The 21,942-nt window shown below is 39.5% G+C and overlaps 2 protein-coding genes across 9 annotated transcripts in view; both read left to right on the forward strand.

Moving 5' to 3' along the window:
* The first annotated feature begins 1,011 nt into the window (after positions 1 to 1,011).
* osr2 (odd-skipped related transciption factor 2) lies at positions 1,012 to 9,163 on the forward strand. 3 transcript variants are annotated; one of them, XM_066685936.1, is made up of 4 exons: positions 1,012 to 1,111; positions 7,019 to 7,729; positions 7,935 to 8,034; positions 8,378 to 9,163. In XM_066685936.1, the coding sequence occupies exons 2-4, from the start codon at positions 7,071 to 7,073 to the stop codon at positions 8,558 to 8,560; spliced, it is 942 nt and encodes a 313-aa protein (XP_066542033.1). In that variant the 5' UTR covers positions 1,012 to 1,111; positions 7,019 to 7,070; the 3' UTR covers positions 8,561 to 9,163. The 3 variants fall into 3 exon arrangements, with proteins under 3 accessions (XP_066542033.1, XP_066542025.1, XP_066542041.1); XM_066685928.1 differs by lacking the exon at positions 1,012 to 1,111 and adding an exon at positions 5,856 to 6,014; XM_066685944.1 differs by lacking the exon at positions 1,012 to 1,111 and adding an exon at positions 5,856 to 6,014 and having other exon boundaries at positions 8,460 to 9,163.
* Positions 9,164 to 11,941: 2,778 nt separating this feature from the next.
* The window catches only part of LOC136695523 (intermembrane lipid transfer protein VPS13B-like), a 175,053-nt gene continuing 165,052 nt past the window's right edge, over positions 11,942 to 21,942 (forward strand). For all 6 annotated transcript variants that reach the window (XM_066669991.1, XM_066669683.1, XM_066669758.1 and 3 more), the window contains exons 1-3: positions 11,942 to 12,056; positions 13,235 to 13,399; positions 15,008 to 15,151. In XM_066669991.1, the coding sequence (XP_066526088.1) occupies positions 13,253 to 13,399; positions 15,008 to 15,151 (291 nt within the window). In that variant the 5' untranslated portion in view covers positions 11,942 to 12,056; positions 13,235 to 13,252. The remainder of the gene's footprint in view (positions 12,057 to 13,234; positions 13,400 to 15,007; positions 15,152 to 21,942) is intronic.

Genomic DNA, 21,942 nt, shown 5'->3' on the forward strand with positions numbered 1-21,942 from the left:
CGTACTCAGCCACTCACTGGACCTTTAGAGATGATTCATGGACACAGCAACACAATCTGTATCTTCAATCACCTTCATAACATATATACGAATTAGTTATTCCTTGCACAGACTTCATATCTTAATACTGTGGTTATTATATGTAGATAATACAGTTTTCCTTCAATTTAAATTGAATATATATTTCCCTTCTGTTTTAGTAATACAATTTTAATATATGTTTATTTCTATTTTTTGTTCTTGTTGCTTTTGTTGTTATATATATGAATATATATTATACAGTGCCAGTCAAATGTTTGGACACACCAACTCAGGGAGGGTTCCCTTCGTTTTGGGCCATTTTCCACATGTTGTGAATATTGCTCGCTTTCTTAATGTATCTGAGACCGGGTTGTGCAGAGTCCAATCACTAATGAGGAGGTGTGTCCAAACTTTTGACTGGTACTCTGTCTGTGTGTGTGTGTGTGTGTGTGTGTGTATGTGTATGTGTGTGTAGGGCTAAGTTCTCTGAAGAAGGAGGTTGAAGTCACTTTCTATATGTATCCCATGGATCAGACGTTCCACCTTGGGATCCTGTACACTCTGTATAACCTTCAACACTTCTGACTTTCATCCAATGTGTGCAGCTTTGGCAGGATGCTGTGTAATGACCAAAGAAATAAAACTTCCCTTATCAGATGAGAGATGAGAAAAGTAGACTATTTTTCGAGTACTCTTCATTTCAAAGTTGCAGAACTTAGAATATGTTTTGGCAGTGAAAACTGACATCAGCTGTTCATATAAATGTCATCCACTACATTCCGAAATTCATAATAAACTGAATGAGTTTGTCAGAGCTGGGGTGTGTATGAAATGTCATGTTGAGCAAAGATGAAAGTAGGTGTTTTTTTAAAAGCAGCCCCCCAAACTGCAGCAGGATGACAGAGAGAGAAGGGGGGAGCGTAACCACAGTAGGGCAGATGAACCCACCACCAACATGGACGACATCCTGTCTCTGCATGCGTCTTTGAGCTTGGAAGAACAGCTCTTCACTCTGTATGAAGCAGAACCCTCCTCAGCAGCCGAAGAACACACTCATCCCGTGCCATTCCAGTGCCACACTCCTTCACAGGTAAATACGCTATTCTCCAAGAAGCAGTGGACTCTTATCTTTATATATGACACCATACATATCTTATCCAGTACATAGTTCCAAATTTGACCTCATCAAGAATAAAAATGTGAACATGCCGTGGATGGTGAATCATCACAGACCTCATGGTATAAACAAGTTGAGGAAGACCTCAGCGCTTAATCTCTGCACTGAGGGTGCTGAGAGGCACAGAGATAATGAAAATTAAAATGGCTGGACAGAAGGATCAACCATTCAGACACGAGTTTGTGTGTGTGTACACAGCTGCTGCTGGAATCAGCGGTGTCTGTTTGGGTGGCTGAGAGCAGAGAGCCACCGACTGGTTGTTAAGGGCAGCCATTACAGATCAAGTGTGTTGCTGTTGCAGCTTTGACACTTTTGGGAAGCCTGATTAAAAGACAGCCCACTGTGCATGTGTGTGTCTGCGATTAACATCAGCTGCATCAAGGGCTAACCATGTCCAGACAGACAGTTATGCGGCATCATAGCAAGTGATTAGTGAATGTGAGCCACTGTTGATGAGTGTGGCCTGTTAGAGGACGTCTGAAGGTTTTTAACAGAGACACCAAATGAAACTTTATATAGTTCAGTATCGGTTTACTCTTAAAATAGACAGATACATATTTTTATTTGCAAAGTAACGATAAATATCATCCAAACCTGTTAGCATATGCTAGTTTTAATTTAAATATCACCAAATTTGCTTAAAGAACCAACAGAACAAAAACAGGAAACAGTTTTGATGTTTTCGATATAACCACAGTGTTAAGCTTATTGTACACAAATACATTACTCTTTTGTTGGTTTATGCATTTACATGTTTCCTCCTCGAAGTGTAGGTCTACGGAAGTGTAAACTTGAGTCTGCCTTTAGCATTATCTTAAATAAGTTTTCATACAAGGGACATTGAGATATCACGGTCACAAAGAGGAATTAAGATAAATGCTTAGGAATTGTAGAATAAAAGTCTGTAAGAACCATCTTACCATTAACAAACAATAAAACTAAATTAAATAAATGCATAAATCCAAAACAGGTTAACTACAAGAAAAAATACAGAAAAGGATTGAGAATTTATAGGAAACATTATTTCAACACTGATGAACCTGTGCTGCATGGGCCTTTTATTTTGTTTTATTTTATTCATTTCTATGTTCATGTAGTTATTTTACAGTATTTCCATTTTAAATTGTAGTTATTTATTTTTATGACCATTGAAACTCAATACCATGATCATCTGCATTATTCAGTAATCACAATGTCAAAGCATTGACAGAATATGAAGTAAAACTTGTTCTTATTTTTATTCAAATGGTAGAAGCAGCTTAATGTAAATTGGTAACTTTTGTAATTTGCAATTTTGTAATTTTATCTGGCCACCACCGTTTAAATATACTGTGCTAATATTGTTTTCTTTCACGACATCAAGTTGTTCACTACAATGAAAGAGTATTCATATATATATATATATATATACATACATACATATGCCATTTTATTGTGTGCTTGCTTCCTTTATAAACTCATTCTACTGTCTTTTTTTCCTGTAATGAATGAGACAAAAGTGTAATATATGCTATATTCGCTCGATTTTATTGTGTTTGGTAAATTCTGTATTTAATATTAATGTTATTTCTTTTAAAGTCCGGATTTTTAATGACAACACTGCGGTCGATAGGCGGCGCTGTAGACTTGTAGAAACACCACTTCGTTCTCTTCTGAGACCCAACACCACGCGGGTGCAGTCTGACGTGCTCCGGCTGAACACAACCTACAGAGGAACACGGATCCCCTTCAATGCACCTCTCTTCCTGCGGGATGAGGAGGAAATATAAGGATAAATATTACATTTATATTACATTTTGCGAAATTATACACCACGTATTTATCGAATTTTGCTATTCATTTATCATAATTATTATTAAGGCTTGTAAATACACTGCTTTTTTTGCATTAACTGTGAATGAAATGCCTGTTCACTTGGCACATCGCGACCAAAATGAGTTTATAATGTTCTTTAGACGAAAGCTGTATTGGTTTATTTATTTATTTTATAAAATCATCTTGACAGCGCACTCATATTAACGTGTGTCTGATCATATTAGCTAAGCCTTCTACCGGCTTTTATTTACATTAATCTCGTAGTTTATTCTGACCTATTTAATACAAGGGATGAAAATAATTACATTTCAAAAGTGGAAATAAATATATCAATAGTTCATTCCAAAAGTGGCGTTATTTCAAATTAGTTTAACTTACATTTTATAAACTTCGATATCATTAAATGGGAAAGACAACACATTTCACAAAATGTAGGCTACAGACTGAATGACATTTTCTAACACGTTTTAATTAGATACAAATGAACACATTTTGATTTTGAAAAACGTGTGCAGTCACTATTTAAAAAAAAGAAATGCTAATTCCGTTCATTTTAGTTACAAAAACGAACTCAGACGTTATATTGACATTATTGTCCTCTTCATGTTCTTAATATGGGGATTTTAAGGAAGTAAATTTATTTAAAAATCACTTTTCTTAAAAGAAGTTTGCGTATTTCTGATAAAGGAGTTTGTATATTACACATGATCAGATGTCAATAATTTTAATTTATTTATTTATGTATCTATTTATCAGCATCAGGGGGTATTGCCAAAGGAAAAATATCCAAACTAAATTTCCAAACTACATAAAACAGGGATCTGTGATTGGTTTGTTCTTGTTAAACTTTATTTAAATAAAACAAATACAGTATATAGAAATCCAACTCAAATCTGTTTCAAATCTGAAAAAAAATAGAGTCCAGAGGCACCTCTGTTTGTTTAGGGCAAGGCTAGAAACCACTATTAAATGTGTGTGACCTTCAAGCCCTCAAACAGCATTGCATTGAAAACCAGTCAATTGGGATTTAAAATAACTATCATCACTTAACAGTCTACTGCTACTGCAACCTGAGGATCTGTTAAGCAAAGAACAACGTAATGGAGCTTGTCTCTATGGGTCTGATTGGTATGTGATGAGTCCACGTTTTTGGCTTGTTTTGTTTTGAAAATGGACATTGAGTTCTCTGTGATAAGAAGAGACTGACCGTCCAGATTGTTTTCACTGATAAAATGCCAAAGCCAATGTCTGTGATTCAATGAGGAGGCATCAGTGCCTTGGGTACCATGGCGGAGCAAAGGCATGCTGGGATTTGTTGCCATCTATGTCTTTACCAGGAAAGTCCATGGTTAATTCTGCAACACAATCCCAGGCCTCGGTGTGCAGGTGACAGCATGGTTTCTCAGCCACAAAATGCTTGTTCTTCACTGGCTGCAGGCTGCTGAAAATATGTGGTGTATTAGTAAATATTCCACATGCAAAACTCTTACAGTTGAATCAAAAGGTAATATTTAACACAGATATAAACATGCCTCTGTCCCATTTTTCTGTGCTGTATACATTAGGTTCAGCATTGGTTTCTATTTCAGTGATAATTTAATTAATTTACATATTTTTGCTGAACCTCTGGCTTCCCAGGAAAAGAGGCTGCTTTGGTGTGCAGTGTCCCATTATGTGGCTCCACATCACCTTCACATGTGTTTCACCACCAGAGTTGTCTCATCTAACCACTAAACATTTCTGTCTTTCCGACCGTCTAATACAAGCTTGAGCCCAGAAAACACTGCGTCATTTCTGCGTAAATGGACATGCAGCTTTTTCCTTGCAACACAGGGCTTCACGCTGTGATGCAGCAGCCGACTGTGTTACATCACAATAGCTTTCAGAAGTATGCAGCTCTTTGTATCACAGCACGACTGTTTCTGGTGCAATGCCATCTGAGGGCTTGAAGTTCATGTACATTCAAGAGCTGTTCACTGGCCTTGCCTTACACCAACCGCGATTTCCTTGGATTTCCTCAATCTTTTCACATTATTACGTGTGTTTGATGTTCATTATTTGCCGTTTTGTGCTGGGAGATATGTTTTAATGTATATGACAAACCTCTTATGAAATTTAGCACTAGGTGATGCCATGTCACTTCCAGGGGTTGAGCCTAGGGTTGTTTTCCTTTTTATTTATCTTTTATATTGATCTGCTCAGAGTGGAACGTTTGAATATTTCACTCTCTTTTGTCAAACGTTTTTGAGTGTGTTGCAGGTTTTAACTTTGCCTGTGTGTGTGTGCATGTGTGTGTGTGTGTTCCTAATTGATATTAAATCATTTTATACTGTAAATATTCATATGAAATATACAGAATAGGACAAGGAATGTATGACAACACTGAAACCTATCATTAAAGTAACAGCTTATGAAATCAGAACAGACAAGACAGGACTAACATTTGGCATCAATTAATGGAACGATCACAAGCTTGAGTGTGGGTTTCATTTCGGTCGTTCCACCGCAGCTTGTGGCCAGACGTGAGCATTTCACTCGTGATGATTTTTACATATCGATTATCAGGAAACGTAGCGTGTAGTTTTGAAGCGTCAGATGAATGTGGAGCTGCGCGACGTCCTCCGGAATCGTAGTTGCTAACCAAACACAAATAAACAGAGGAGAGCATTGGAGCTCCTGGCGGGGGGAGAGGGCGTGTCGAGGGCGGGCTGAGCGCTCCAGAGCTGCAGCCCTGAAAAGAGTTGGACCTGTTGCTCCTCACTTGCACTTGAGTAAATCTCGCAACGGAGCTAAGAACCCGCACACTTCTGAATAAAGCAGCGCGTAGGCAGCGCGACTCTTTAATGAGGACTCGGTTTCTCACGCGGAAAATAATCGCGTCACTTACGGCAGAATCGGAATTTGATGTGGACGTAAGTGTACGATTTGAACGTTGTCGTCTTATTCTGGGCATTGTGGATTACCGAGAAACGGCACGACCTTTGGCATCCATTGCTTCTGGGTAAGAATTCTAAGGCTTGTCTCCATTATTGGATCCCATTCTATTATATTAGTGTGCAATAAGTGTAGCGCACAGCCCACAAACCACGAATGTACCACGCGCAAACCCAACAAACATAAAGCGATCAACGTGAATAAAGCGATTCACGTGAATGTAGGCACGGCGTTGCTCTGTACTTTAAAATAACAATAACAATAACAACAGGGTTTAACATTAAATAGGACTGTTGTCATTGCTTTAGCACAGAACGTAATCGGATATCTTATTTATTACGTAAGTTATACTTACGTAGAAAATGTTGAATATCTCTTACAGTGCAACTATATTGCATTCTAAATATTCCAAACACGATGACTTAATAATTCATAATTTTGTACAATAAATTGTACACCATTCAAAAGTACTACATAGCCATTACGCATTAGAATTAGTTTGTAGTACATTCCAGTATTAAACTGATATTTGTTTACAGCTGAAAGTAGGTGAACACGCTGTTATCTTGCCCACGAAAAGATAATTCTGTAATAACGCTGGTGAAGCCCGTTTAATCAAATGTAACGTGGTTAAATTGTATTCCCTCGTTTTTTACGATGTGTCACACGGCATCTGTGATCGACTCCAGACCGCGCTGAGCCCAAGCACCGGGAAATCTCTCCGAGAGCAGCGTTGGCCCTCGGTGCTTTTATTCTGCCCCTCGTCACCTGCGAAAAGGTCCGAGTTCACTTTGAGGAAAAGGGGGAAAATTCTTGAAATCCGAGATTGCTTCATTACGTTACTTTTATACGTTTATATATTTGTTTTGCTTCTGTGGGTTTAGAAATTGTTAAATATAAATATCAATATTATCATTAATATTAATAGTGTTTTTTCCTTACATATATTTTTAATGCTGATAAATTGGTGTGTGTTAAGACATGAATCAACCTATAGTTCCAGCTTTACCACATTTTTTTGAGTGTGGATCTTTGAGACTAATTTCAATTGCCCACTGTTTTTTTTAACAGAAAACCTCTGGACATTGAGTGTGTGAGCGAGTGTTTATTCTGAGGCCTGCTGATGAAAATGGGAAGTAAAACCCTGCCGGCCCCGGTCCCATTGCACCCGACCCTACAGCTTGCAAACTACTCCATCCTGCAGGCGGTCAACGCATTTCCCTCCGCCGTCGACCACGTGCAAGGACTCTACGGTCTTAGTGCCATGCAGACGATGCAGATGAACCACTGGGCTTTGGGCTACCCGCACACGCAGGGTCTGCGCTCTACCCTCACCGAAGTGGCGGCGGCGCACGGGCTGGTGGATCCACGGTTCCCGCTGCCGGCGCTGCCTTTCGCTGCACACCTCTTCCATCCAAAGCAAGGGGCGATAACTCACGTCGCTCAGGCTCTGTACAAAGACAGGCCCCGGTTTGACTTCGCGAACCTCGCGATCGCGGCCACGCAGGAGGACCCGCCAAAGGCCAGCGACCTGTCCAAACTCGCCGCGGGTCTCGGCGGCTCCATCTCGGTGCTGAGCAAAATATCACCGGACAGAAAGCCCCCGCGCGGACGGCTACCGTCCAAGACGAAAAAGGAATTTATTTGCAAGTTTTGCGGGAGACATTTTACAAAGTCGTACAACTTACTCATCCACGAGCGCACGCACACCGACGAGAGACCATACACCTGCGACATCTGTCATAAGGCTTTTAGGAGGCAGGACCACTTGCGTGATCACCGGTACGTACTGGCGTCTCTCTCTCTCTCTCTCTCTCTCTCTCTCTCTCTCTCTCTCATGTCATATGTTATACAGGTTTGTATGTGTATATATATAAATATATGCTCAGTATATAATGTGTGTGTGTGTTTTCAAGTTGAATCAAGTGTTCCAGTGTGTTGTGTAACGGTAAACAAACCTATATCTCCTTGTTGGATTTAATTGCAGATACATCCACTCCAAGGAGAAACCTTTCAAATGTCAGGAATGTGGAAAGGGTTTTTGTCAGTCGCGGACATTGGCGGTGCATAAAACCTTGCACATGCAGGTGAGATACTGTCTGTAATCTTAACGCGAAGACTCGCACAGTTAAACGAGTCCCTACGTAGCTACTCATGTTTTTCTTTGATGGTTCAATAATTGTGAGAATATAAGTGAGCGCATGCGCATACTATGCACGTGTTTGTGAACATAAAAAGAGGAAACGAATTCAACCGAGTCCTGAGTAGACAAAAGCTGACGTATTTCATTATTTACAAACATCGTGCAAACGTAATTATGCGTTGACTGCGTTCCACTGGTTTCCTCATCATCTAAGCAAACGTCTAAAGTATAGACCTATGATTAAAACCTAAAGGGAATAATCATTTGCTTGCTTCAAATCTAAACAGGAGTCTCCTCACAAATGCCCAACATGCGGAAGAACCTTTAATCAAAGAAGTAACCTGAAAACTCACCTTCTCACCCATACAGACATCAAGCCCTACTCCTGTGAACGCTGCAGAAAGGTGTTTCGGCGCAACTGTGACCTGCGACGACATAGTTTGACACACACACCCCACCGGGACTACTAGCTGACAGGATACGAAATAAAAACAACAGCAACAACAACAACAAAAAACTGGACAAAGACTTGTAAAAGCAAGACGTTCTGCTGTGAAATGACCGTGGATGGTTCTTACAGACTGAAAAGTTCCAAAAGCAGTGGAAAACCCTTCCCCGTGTTTCAGGAGACCTGCAGCGACCCTCCGGACCATGTACATAGTGTTTTATGTTTGTGTTTAATTTTTCCCTTTTCTTTCTGTGTAATTCAGTCTTGGTGAAAAATGTTGTTCTCTTTTGGTTGTTTTTAAAATGCATTGTATGTTTAGAAAAGAGGCCCGCACACTCAAAAATAAATAAATTAATAAATATATAAATAAATAACACGATATGCCGTTTAAACGAGACGTTTTTTTAAATAACGAAAGACAGTGGCCAAAGTGCATTGTCGTTTTTTATGAAAGTTTTCGTTAGAACTAAAATATCTTGTGAATGTTTTTGAATGTACGGGCATCTTTCTCGAACGGTGACTAATTATTTTGGCCAACGCACCTGCAGCATTGTTGTTTGGACAAGTTTGTTTCTTGGGCATGGTGAGTTTACCTTGGATTTATGCAATGAACTGTAGAAATAAAAGGAATTAAGAATTTAAACGCATCTCTTTCTTGGCATTACTTACGTGGGATTATTTTTTAAATTTCATATTATTATTATTATTATTATTATTGATGCTATGTTTGTTGTTGTTGTGCCTGAATGTACATATTAATTTGTTAGTTTTTTTAATTAACAGACTGAGTAAAATAAACAGACATGCTTTATTATTATTATTATTATTATTATTATTATTATTATTATTATTTCCTCGGTTTTTATCATTGTTGTGTATATTTGGTTTTGAAATGTATTTATGTCACACGTGGTTGCACTTCAAAGTCTATGAAAACATTTTTTTTTTGCGTGTAACTATGCATTAAATGCACTTTTTGAAATCCGCATAGAGCATGCGCACATGTTCAGTAATGCGTTTAACTGAACTATGAGCAGGAGCCACACTTGCTGCTGTTCTGGTCATTCTCCTGGTCACTCCACATATTAAACCTTCGGCGAATTCCGGGTCGTTCGCTCTGGAGCCTACTTCTCAACATCGTACCTTAAAAATAATTTAATAATTCATTATTAAATATGATATGATAATAATATTATGGCAAATGCCTGTATTTATAAACGAGGACCTAAAAATGTTTAGTCCTTTGTTTCAAAAGTACACACTGGTAACATTAAAAAGACAAATAATCATGTTATATTTTGTAATATGTTTTGTTCGTGAACCGAGGTGGAGTTTTAAATCAGTGATTTTCAGGGAGCAGTATTCATTTTAATCCCCTGGGATGGAGCGGTCCCCTGTCCAGGGCTGTCCCTGGCTGTCCCAGTTATTCCGGGTAAGGTCTGGACTCAAAGCGGTTACAGAAGACGAATGAATGAATGAACGAATGAATATATTAAATCTAAATTGAATGTGTGTGTACATGTGGACCTTTCATCATTAGCAGCACGACGAAGCGCGCAAAACAAAGTCCTTATTCACAAGTGGACGATTTTAATTAAGCGTCTTGTTTTTTTCTAATGACGACCGTTACAAAAAAATGAATTTAATTTTTTGCTGAAATTAGGCGAGGTGTAGAAATCTGTAGCCTTTATTTCGAGTACGTTTGTGGCCATTCTGTGTTTATTCTTTAATAAAATGGAACAAATATAATGCAACCCTGTAATAAACAATTGTCTCAGCAGTTTATTTTGTCTAATCTTTAGATAATTACAGTTTTTTAAATTATTTTTTTGAATTTAATTACTATTGTCCAACAATAAATGTCGAGCATGTGATGACGTCCTCAGGTGACCTTCGTCTGTTTTTAAAGAACAAGTTAGAAACATACATCAGAAAACAACAAGTCAAAACAATTACTTTTTTAAATTTTATAACTTGAGTCATTTTGTAAAATCAGTCAGTGAAGTGCCGGTCACCGACGGAGAGCCCAGGTCATTTGATGCACTTGGTTCCCATCTTATTTTCAGAACGAACACATTAGGAAAGAGTTCTAGATGAGGCCATTCAAAACATGAGATAATTAAGCAAGCTATAAATAGCAAGTCACTGTCGGAACAGGGTCAGATTTTAAATGATGTTTAAATAGATCTTTCCTGCCCGCGAATCTCAATGGGAGAGAAAGGGGAAAAAATGGGAACCTCTAGCTGAAGAAGTGCGGTGTGTTCTGGCGCGCGATCGTGTCCTGTTTTTGCTTTTTTTTTCTGTTGTGTTTTTGATTAACTTTTTCATATGAACAACTACTTTGGGGAAATCGCGTTATGGATTACGACTCAAAACATCTGCGTTCAAGTCTTTGTTTTGGTAAAAACAAAAGTTTGAAAAATCTAAATTTTATTGTTCCTTTTCTGTATTATGTATTTTTTATCTTTAAAATTCAGTTTAATATATTGTCACTGTGGTGGTATTACTGCACATTTTAAAATTGTGTTGATACCATGCCCAATTTAATCTCCAGATCATATGTTATTATTATTATTATTATTATTATTATTATTGTACACAGTTCTAAAATTAAATATTAGAAATATTCACCCCTCCTTCTGGAGAAGAGAATGTAATATACATTTAGGGAACTGGACTTTAAACCCACTGTTGTACCTTTAGTGACCAATAATGTACCTTTTAACTTTTTTCCCGAGAGTGTAATGGTTTTATTTTTGTTAAAAATATAACAAACCTGTCCAGATTTCATAGTATAATTTTTCACTTTTTTACAAAGTAATCTTGACAATGCACTTTCTCTTGCTGGATAAATAGATTAATATACAAATGTATTTTTAAATGACTCCTTTATAAACAAAGGTGAAGGTTGAAGGATTTCACATATTAAATGTATTATAAAAGTTATTATTATTAGTAGTAGTTTTAAAAATAACAACTGGGGTTTGGAGTATGAGTGGCCGGTGTCACTGCCACAAAACTGCAGGGTTTTGGGTTTCTGTGCTCAGACACCACCTCGGGTCACAGTCTATGAGTTTGGTGTTTTCCCCGTGTTTGCGTGGGTTCCCCGGGTGCTCCGCTTTCTTTCCACAGTCCAAACACACATAGTGGAAGGTGAACTGTCTATTCAAAATGTGTCTGAAAGAGTGGCTGATGCTCTGTGGTGAACAGGTGCCCTGTCCGTGGGGTGGTCCTGCTCTGCACACGGCGATTTTAAGTTGAAACAAACGGCAGCCTATGGGTTCAGTGTGTTTTCAAAGCTTTGACTTTAATTTACTCCCAATGTGTAGCCTTAATCAGTTCTCGGCATTGCATTAAATTCCATACGGTTTTCAAGAAGTATGTAAATTTGAACGGAGGTGATGTCATTTCTTACAGCGGAAGTCCTATTGTGTACACGGAAGGAGCGCTGTTGCTGTGTGGACAGTGAAGGCTAATGGAGCAGAGCGGAGCTCTCAGACCGATTCGTCTGAAATAACGTAAGTGCCGCGGTTGTCAGTGTCTGCGTTTAATGGCATTAATGCCTTGTGTTCGTTTACTGTATGTCTGACGTGTCGCTGGCATTTGAATACCTTTGTATACCTCGCTGAGTCAGTAGCTGTGCTAGTTGCTGTATACAGCACAGTTGTCAGTGATCCACAGAGCGAACGCAAACGTATCTCACCGAGTTTAACACTTTATCCGCTTCTCCGAGAAATTCTAAAACGGTGCTCCCGTGTAAAACTGTGTCGACACGGTATTTCACCATGACACGACGAGGACCGAGGCTATGTTTTGTACGAAAAGCTAACTCTGGTTAGCCGAGGGTTCCAGCTGTTTAGTTTAGATTTAGTTTATTTAGTTTTTTATATGTATCGCTACCTTATCCACTTGTGTACGTGCACTTAGCCCAGCTCTTGTGACCAGGGTTAACTGTTTAAAGAATATTAGGAAAAATACGTAACGGCTAGAAAGCGAGCTTACTGCTATTTTATTGCATACGTTAATATATTTGCGCCCACTAAACATTTGTTGAATATTTTTATGAATTATGTTTTATTTATTTAAATTATCTACATGCTCCTTTCCCCAATCTATAACATAGCTTTAACGCTAGCGTAATTTCCTAACGTTTTAGGCGCCATATGAGACCTAACATTATAGTGGAGACGTAGTGCCCTACTGCTAAAGTTATTTTTAGTTTTTTAGTCGAGTTCTCACTTTGTTTCACAAGTTAAACAAACCAGTTTGCGCTTATTATTATAGTTATAAACCGTTGCCAACTTGTGTTTACACTGCTCCCCTCCACGTTTGAAATATTAGTATTGTAGTGTAAATATGTCACATGTAAGGTGTCCTGTTTATAATAATAAAACTAACCTGCCTACTTAAAGTTTACAGCCTGCATTTCCTTTTCTACTGCCTCACACAGACCTTTTTTAGTTCAGATATATTTTTTGTTTGTATTCAGTAGTTTATTCATTAAGAAGTCTACGTTGTCATAGCTGTAGATTTAGACATAAGTGGCTTTTCAGAAGCTGGACCCGAATGATTCCTCAATTGTTCATTGTCTAAAGTCATTCAGATGAAATCAGTGACTCTGTGTTCACTCTCTCTCTCTCTCTCTCTCTCTCTCTCTCTCTCTCTCTCTCTCTCTCGCCTCACGATCCATACATAGGGCTAAAGAGAACTCAGGATGCTGGAGTCCTATGTCACTCCGCTGTTGATGAGCTATGTCAATCGATACATTAAGAACCTGAAGCCATCTGATCTCCAGCTCTCACTGTGGGGTGGGGATGTGGTGCTCAGTAAACTGGACCTCAAACTGGATGTTCTGGAGCAGGTGAGACACGCTTTGCTTGTTTTTAATCTTAAAAGCAAGTGGTTCAGTGGTGATCTCAGGTACTTCACTGTTAACTGTCAGTTTTGGAGATTCTTTTTGTTTTTTGCAGGTAATTAGACACTTGCATGTCCCCCCACCCCCCTGGTTTCCAGTTAAATATTTTCCTAATGAGCTTTTAAAAAGCCCACTCAAGGTTACAGGCGAGCAATATGCTGTCACTTATGGTGCTGAATATTTTATAAACATTTTTTAATGTTAATCATTTCACATAATACAGATTAAAACTGAACTCTGTAAGTGTTACACGTTTTTTGGGTGCGATCGTTCTGTAAGTGTCTGCAGCTCTAGTGGATTTAGCATCTGTATATACATTGTAAAATAGCATTTTCTTTGTCGTTTGACAATTTAAAACTCATCATTTAGAATCTCAGTCAGGGCTCCTATTAAATGTCAGTGCATATTTGAACTTCTTTTAACTGTTTGATGTAGTTTGTTTTTCCTCAACTCTTCAAGCTCATCACTACGTTGGGGGAAATTGAGTTGAAATGTTGGTTTGAATCTGAAGAGCAGAAAGCATACTGCTCTCGGTGCATGTATTTTCTAGGATCACAGACTCTCCTGTCTGCAGCGGGAGCAGCGTTTCATCTCAAACCACAGTCAGATTCCTTCCCTGCTCTCTATCTGTCAGCTGACATGAGGCCTACTTAGATGGATTTGCTAGAATATTTGGTTTGCTTTGTTATTTGGGGTACAGTGGCTTTTGCATTTGTAATATCTGGAACCAATCATTCTGCCATGTTGTGAGAATGTTTTGCTTCCCAAGAGTGGCCCAAGCTGCTCTTGGAGCTTTGAAAGACACACATGCGCACACACACACACACATAGAGCCTGAGCCACTTATTGAAAGCAGCTTGCATCCTCCTACATGGAGAGCAAAGCTCTTGTTTATAAGTCTGCTACTAATGTGATCCTGAAATCATGACAACAATTTTGTAGAAACTTCAGAGAGCATCTTTATAGCCTGCAGAGTGGATGCTGTGTGCAATCTGCATAGGCATCATTAGGGTTTCTCCTAAGAAGAGTATGAATGAAAGACTTTGGTTTCTTGCACAGACAAGCAATAAATTTACACAAGTGCTTCCTTCAGTGCAGGTTTGATCGGGAGCAGTTGGCAGGTTCTCATGTGGGACCTGAAAAAGTGTGTGGAGTTGTCTTTCAGAGAGCTAAAGTTCCTATCCCACGCTGATTTTTCGCCAGCTGCTTAAATGACTGTTCTAGTGCTAATTCAAACATCACAAACTCAGAACACAATGACTGATTTTAAAAGGACTTTATTTTAATGAAATACAGCATTCATTCTCTAAGCTAGCACCACCCTTTTATCTCTTGCACATTAAAAACCCACAATTTATCTTTGTTGTCTGTGTGTGTGTGTGTGTGTGTGTGTGTGTGTGTGTGTGTGTGTGTGTGTGTGTGTGTGTGTGTGTGTGTGTGTGTGTGTGTGTGTGTGTGTGTGTGTGTGTGTGTGTGTGTGTGTGTGTGTGTGTGTGTGTGTGTGTGTGTGTGTGTGTGTGTGTGTGCATGGGTATTTTGCTGTATGCGGTGTAGGAGCTGAAGCTTCCATTTACCTTCCTGAGTGGTCATATACACGAGCTGCGGATCCATGTGCCATGGACAAAATTAGGTTCAGAACCTGTGGTCATCACCATCAACACCATGGAATGCATCCTCAAGCTGAAGGATGGTGCTCAGGTTAGTGCTTTTCCATATTACACTGTGTCATACAGCGATACTTTATACTTCAAAGTTCACTGGCCGGATTTACAAAAGTTTCCAAAATAAAAATTTAAGAAGTATCTTCTCCAAAAAATTGTAAGACGTTCTCAAATATTGTTTTGCTATAGTCTTAATTATTGTAAGACTTATCTCAAGAAACTCTTCTTCTTTTTTTTTTTTTTTTTTTTTTAAGGAAAAGAACATTTTAGTGAAGCGTTCATGCTGCGTTTTACAGTTTACAAATGAGTCCAATTTTAAAATAAAACTTCATTTAAAAAACACACGTTGGTAGGTGGATAGCTGACTCTGATGTGAATGTGTGAGTGTGTGTTTCCCTGTGAAGGACTGGCGCCCCCTCCAGGGTGTGTTCCTGCCTGGCGCCCAGTGATTCTGGGTAGGCTCCAGACCCACCGCGACTTTGAACTGGATAAGCAGTGAATGAATGAATGAAAATGAGCATTTTAAAGGTTTACCTGAAGTAATACTCAATCCTAAGATGAGAATGAGACTTTCGTAAGGTTGACCAGAGTTGACATATCTTTATTGACATGCTTTAGTAACACGCTTTATGATCATTGTACAACCATGCAATGAAATTTGACCTCATTTAACCCATCTATGGCAGTAAACACACACATTGACACTAGTGATTAGGGGCAGTGAACACACACTCTCACACTATTGATTGGGGCAGTGAACACACACATACACTAGTGGTTAGGGGCAGTGAACGCACACACACTCACACTAGTGGTTAGGGGCAGTGAACGCACACACACTCACACTAGTGGTTAGGGGCAGTGAACGCACACACACTCACACTAGTGGTTAGGGGCAGTGAACGCACACACACTCACACTAGTGGTTAGGGGCAGTGAACGCACACACACTCACACTAGTGGTTAGGGGCAGTGAACGCACACACACTCACACTAGTGGTTAAGGGCAGTGAACGCACACACACTCACACTAGTGGTTAGGGGCAGTGAACGCACACACACTCACACTAGTGGTTAGGGGCAGTGAACGCACACACACTCACACTAGTGGTTAGGGGCAGTGAACGCACACACACTCACACTAGTGGTTAGGGGCAGTGAACGCACACACACTCACACTAGTGGTTAGGGGCAGTGAACGCACACACACTCACGCTAGTGGTTAGGGGCAGTGAACGCACACACCCAGAGCAGTGGGCTTCCATCCTCAGCGGAGTTGGAGGGTTGGGGGGTGTTAGGTGATTTGCTTGATTGCACTTCAGCCATGGAAAAAAAAGAAGAAGAACTTTATCTTAACTTTTATCTTAAAGTAACACTAAGTACGATTTGATATTGTTTTAGCTCCTCCTAAAGCTACAGAGTGTAAATTGTTTCAACAGCACTCTCCTAAAGGTGAGGAGGAGGGGAAGGGTGTATGGAGGGGGTGGTTCCTACATGGTTACACAGTGCAGTTTCTGCAGTGCTGAGCCTGGAGTAGTAGCAACAACAGAGGCCGTATTCTCCGTGTTGCAGCTCAGTGGAGCAACACAATGATTTGAACCTGTAATTGTAAAGTTAAAATATTACAGATTAGTATCAGATTAAAAAAGATCACATTTAAGAATTTTTTTCACATTTTCTTTTTTCTTCTTTTTAATTTTTTATTTTTTAAGGCTGCAGGATTCTTTGAGCTGCTCAATCCTGGTCCTGGAGATCTACCACCCTCTAGACCTGGGATCCATCACACCCAGCTCTAATAGTGAAATACTCCTGAAGGCCTTTGTTGCCTGGATCTGCTGTGTTTGATTAGAGTTGGAGCTGAACTGTAGAGGGGAGCAGATCTCCAGGACCAGGATTGGACTGCAATACCCTTAGCGTCATTCACCAAATGTTGGAGAAAACAGGTCATTAGTTTCATTGCTATTTGTCATTAAGCGTTGAATGTATCCAAGTGTGCAGAGAATGGGATGTTGTTTAATACAGGTTTTCTACGATCAGGCAGTGAACCCTTAAACCCCATACAGTTGGAGTGATCTGAGGTACAGCTGCCCACAAAATGTATGTGGGTATGTCTGTGGTTACAATATGCTTCTTTAATGTGCTTGGACTTGGGTGTGTGTGTGAGTGAGAGAGAGAAAGTGTGATAGCATATGATGCCTTTTTAAGCTGATTCTTTAATAATTAGAAATTCAAAAACCTAACAACACATCAAACTTAAAACCCTCATGGCAGCAGAATGAAGTCATGCCATGCAGTTGGACTTTGATCTACATTCAAAAGCTATAGGGAGAGGGAGAAAAGACAGATGCTGGCATCAGCTGAAAGGAACGCTCATTTTAGGGTCCCAAGAACAAAGGCTCTTGTCATTGTTGCTACTGCAATCAAATGCTTAAAGATTTCGATTTAAGTTTCTCTCCAAAATCCAAACTGCTTTGTTTGAGTGATTGGAATCTGCAGTGCAAAGCCAAGACCTGCCATTAATGAGCTGGACTCTCTTAGGAGTAGGAGAAGTGGTAGAGGCAGGATGTGGCACTTGGACAGTGCAGAGGCTTGGACTAAAGGGTGATGTCATGTTTCTTGTTTGTTTTTGGACGTTTTTCACTGGATTTTATGTTTTTCATATCCATATAAGAAAAATATCGCGGTATCAATTTTGGCCGTATCGCTCAGCCCTATTCTTTTTTTTATTTATTTATTTTTATATTTAGTTTTATATCTTCCATCTCTTCTCTTCTTTAAATAGTACAAGACAAGTAACTATTTACATTGAAATAGGGAAGAGTGCCTTAAAAATGGGGGAGAAGAAAAAACTGGAGAGAGTGTGAGGGGGATTTAGAAGAAGAATAATCATTCAATCTGTATCTCAATGAAATCTTAAATGAGTCTTATAATCTTAATATAGTTAACCCACTTTTACCAAAATTTTACAAATGTAGGCATTTTCAGTCTGATTACACATTACATATATCTCATTAATCAGATTTATCCAGTCGTTTATTACAGGAGGATCAGGAGTAAGTTCCATGATCATCTCCTTGTTATGACTTTTTTTACCATTAATAAAATGCCCCACAGATATTTATCCGAACCCGTTTTGTCGGGACTTTAGTCCCCAAAAAACAGTGCCATCCAGCCCCCTATTCTACTAAATGGTCTTGCTGATCAACATGTGTTTTTCAAAGCTCCAATAAACAATTGGTTACATCAGCCTCCAGTGTATGAGGTGTACTCACTTTCCATTGCAGAGGAACACAAATACACTTCTTAAATGCTAGCTGATAGTTTCCGCAGCAGATCCCAGCAGGCCATCAAGTTGACACCGCCTCCCTCTCTGGAACATTTGTTGTTGTAGGTGGATACAGCAGTAAATATTTTGCTATTGAAAAATGGAATGTGTGAGGTGTTTAAGGTGGATTTATTTGTACAGAAGCAGTCAGTGGTTACTTGTGCCACCCATGCAGCAAGGCAGCGCAGACAGTATGGTAGCTGCAGCACTCACAGGGCCATATGGTTCTGTAGAAGCCTGTCTAAAGGGAACCAATTAGAGCTGATTATATAGACTTCAGAGGTAAAGCTCTGTAACACATGGGCCTGAGTGCAAAGTCTGAACATGGTCTTGTGCAGCCACTACTGTTAGAGCAATCACGTTCCATTGGTTGGAATTTTAGTGTCGTTTTTAGGTTTGTGTGCGAGCATATGCCATATAGCTTGAGGTCAGGAGCCTTTGCTGCTCTGTACCTGCAAGTAACCTCCAAAGATGTATTTATTAAAGTTAATAAATAACCGGAGGCTGTCAGTATAGAAGGATATTTTGGAAAATTGCAAATGACATTTGGACAAATTATACACTCGTATAATGACTCTGAAAGGACAACTATTAGCTGAACTCTTGCTTTTTTGCTGTTGTGGTGACACTTTTCTACTTGATCCTTGCTTTATCTTTTCATGTCAAGTTATGAACTACGTTTGAAGTGACTTTAGTTTAAGCTGTTATAAAGATACGAGTGTCTGCGTGTCACCATAACTACCCGTGAATGTCACATAGGTGATGAGGACATGCGGACAGGATATCTTTGCCTAAAAGTATTAATGGCACCGTTACGTGTATAATGTGGAATGTCTTTATAGTTTCAAGTCTTTCATGGTTGAGTTTGCAGGCCAAGTTTAGTCAAAGGCTTTTCGGTTGTGCTGCTGATGGTATGTGTGGAAATGATTAATGAGATAATTGATCTGGTTTGTTTTTGCAGTTCCAGTGAGCAGCTGAGTATATTCCTATAAAAACATCCGCAAACCTTTTGAAGTTCATTAGAAATCTGTGGAAGATTGATTGTGAGGTCTTGGAGCCTTGGCATGTGTGTATGAACACTGATGATATTAACTTGGCTAGATCACGGCATTTGCAGCGTTAACTCTATAAACCTAATTAGAGAGAGAGAACAGAAATGGCTTCAACAGTGCTTCATGCAGTAGGAATTAAACTGATAGGCTCTCTCTCTCTGTCTCCTTCTCTCTGTCTCTCTCTCCCTGTCTCCTTCTCTCTGACACATCCTTTAGAAATCAGACTGAGCAGTACAATCTTTCATCAGTTCCCCAGTGTGTTTCTAATGGGCTGCTGCTGAGTGTGTGTGACTGTTTTGGTGTTGTTATCCTGAATGAAAGAAAAGCCAGTGTCCTATGTGCAGGCTTAAGTTGAGTGGAAAAGGAACATACAGCCGCTGGACATTTGTAATCAGATCAGCACAAACTGGGTAATCTAGGTCTTTACGCTGCCGGAAATCTACCCTTTGATTTGCCAGAATGCACAGACCAAATAGCTTGCAGAGAATCTGTACTACATCAGAGACAGAGCCTGAAAGATGGGAGGGGGGGACGAGAGAAAAGAAACAAAGACGGGGGACGATGATTCCTCTACTGGCACTAATAAGCCAATATTCTGAATAAAACAATGCCTGTGCACTGTCGAAACACAACCCCAAAAATGTCAAGTGTGTGTGTTTCTGTCACAGCCCTTTACTGTGACACATGTTTACTGTTGTCCATACCCTGGGGTAAAATCTGTCAAATGACACCTACTAACTCCCTGTCAGTCTGTCGGGACGGGCGCGTACACACACACACACACACACACTGATGATATTTCAAATTGATATTTGCTGACACGTCATTTTATGCCAGAAGAACACTGAGCAACTGGGCAGTCGTGGCCTACTGGTTAGAGCAGAGGGCTTAGGGCTGAAAGGTCATTGGTTTGATTCCCACGAGTGACAGGAAAACTGGGGGCGGTGGGAGTGATGCAACAGCACTGTCCTCCTCCTCAATCCACAGCTGAGGAGCATTTGAGCTAGGCACTGAACCCACAATTGTGTGTATGTGTGTGTGTGTGTGTCTGTGTGTGTGTTCACTGCCACAGCTGGGTTAAATGCGGAAGACACATTTCGCTTTACGTTATGCAATGAAAAATTACTGCACATAACATAACACTCTTGTTCAGAAACATGGACAAAAAACTTGACTCAGATTCTCCCACGTCTGATGTTATATCTGTATATATACTATATATCTGTATTGTTGAATAGTTATATTGCTAACAGTCCACTGGAGTTTCATCCTTTGATTTAAAGTCGTATCATCCAGCCCTAAACCCAGCTGTAATTAGTACAGCTGCTGTTGTGCCACTAATCTGCATCCCAAGTTCTTACACACACACACACACACACAGAGGCATACAAACGTCATTAAGTAGAGACCATCCTCAAACATCATCATGTCGTTATGTTTAGCCACATGAAGCCATTGCCAAGCAGAATCCTGTTGGATTTATTCAGCTATTTGCTTTGAATTCTTTGTGTCATATATTTTGAATTGATCTTCACTATATATTGTGTGGAGAAATGGTGGGTATGTCACTATTTGCTGCTATTGCGCTCTAGTCATCTGGTCATGGTGCTATTGCGGTGGTGCCCGTGTGGTATGCTGGTGGTTTACTCTACAGCCTCTCACAATAACCCTCATGAAACTCCAATCACAGCCTCGGCACTCAGAGCCATTCAGATCCTAGGAGGAATACTTATTCAAGCTAATTAACTCAGAGGAAAATACTGAGCCTTAAAGATTAGCAGATAACATTGCAGTCTGCCATTTATGTTTGAGACTTATGATTTGTTTTACAGCTTTTTTAAAATCACACTTGGAAATGATAAAATGGCCTACTGTACATATTAATTACATATAGAATTAGGCCTGGACTATAATTCAATATCAATATAATATCACAATATAACGTTTCGATAACAGTGATATGATCTGAACACATTTTGAAATTTTTCAATATACATTAGTTACATCATCAGTTCAGTTTATTTTTTAAATATTTAAAACTAACGTTAATATTTACAAATCAGAGAAGTGTATGTTTGTTGGTGATGTCATGTTTCTTGTTTTTTCTTGGCAGTTTTTCTGTGGCTTTTTTATTGTTTGTTGATATTCGAATTATATCGTCGACCGAAATTAAGAAACATACCATGATATAAATGTTTACCATATCGTCCAACCCTACATAGAATTCATCCAATGCCCAATTGATTGATAATGTTTACTCCGTGTATTTTAATAATAGCAGGATCAGTTGTTAGAAGCAGAAATGCCTTATTTCATAGGTATATTACACATAAAAGGAATTTGGCTTGGTGCATGCATCCATCCATCCATCCATCCATTATCTGTAACCGCTTATCCAATTTTTAGGGTCGCGGGGGGTCCAGAGCCTACCTGGAATCATCGGGCGCAAGG

The sequence above is a fragment of the Hoplias malabaricus genome, chromosome 1, assembly GCF_029633855.1.
Source record: "Hoplias malabaricus isolate fHopMal1 chromosome 1, fHopMal1.hap1, whole genome shotgun sequence".
NCBI classification, from domain to species: domain Eukaryota; kingdom Metazoa; phylum Chordata; class Actinopteri; order Characiformes; family Erythrinidae; genus Hoplias; species Hoplias malabaricus.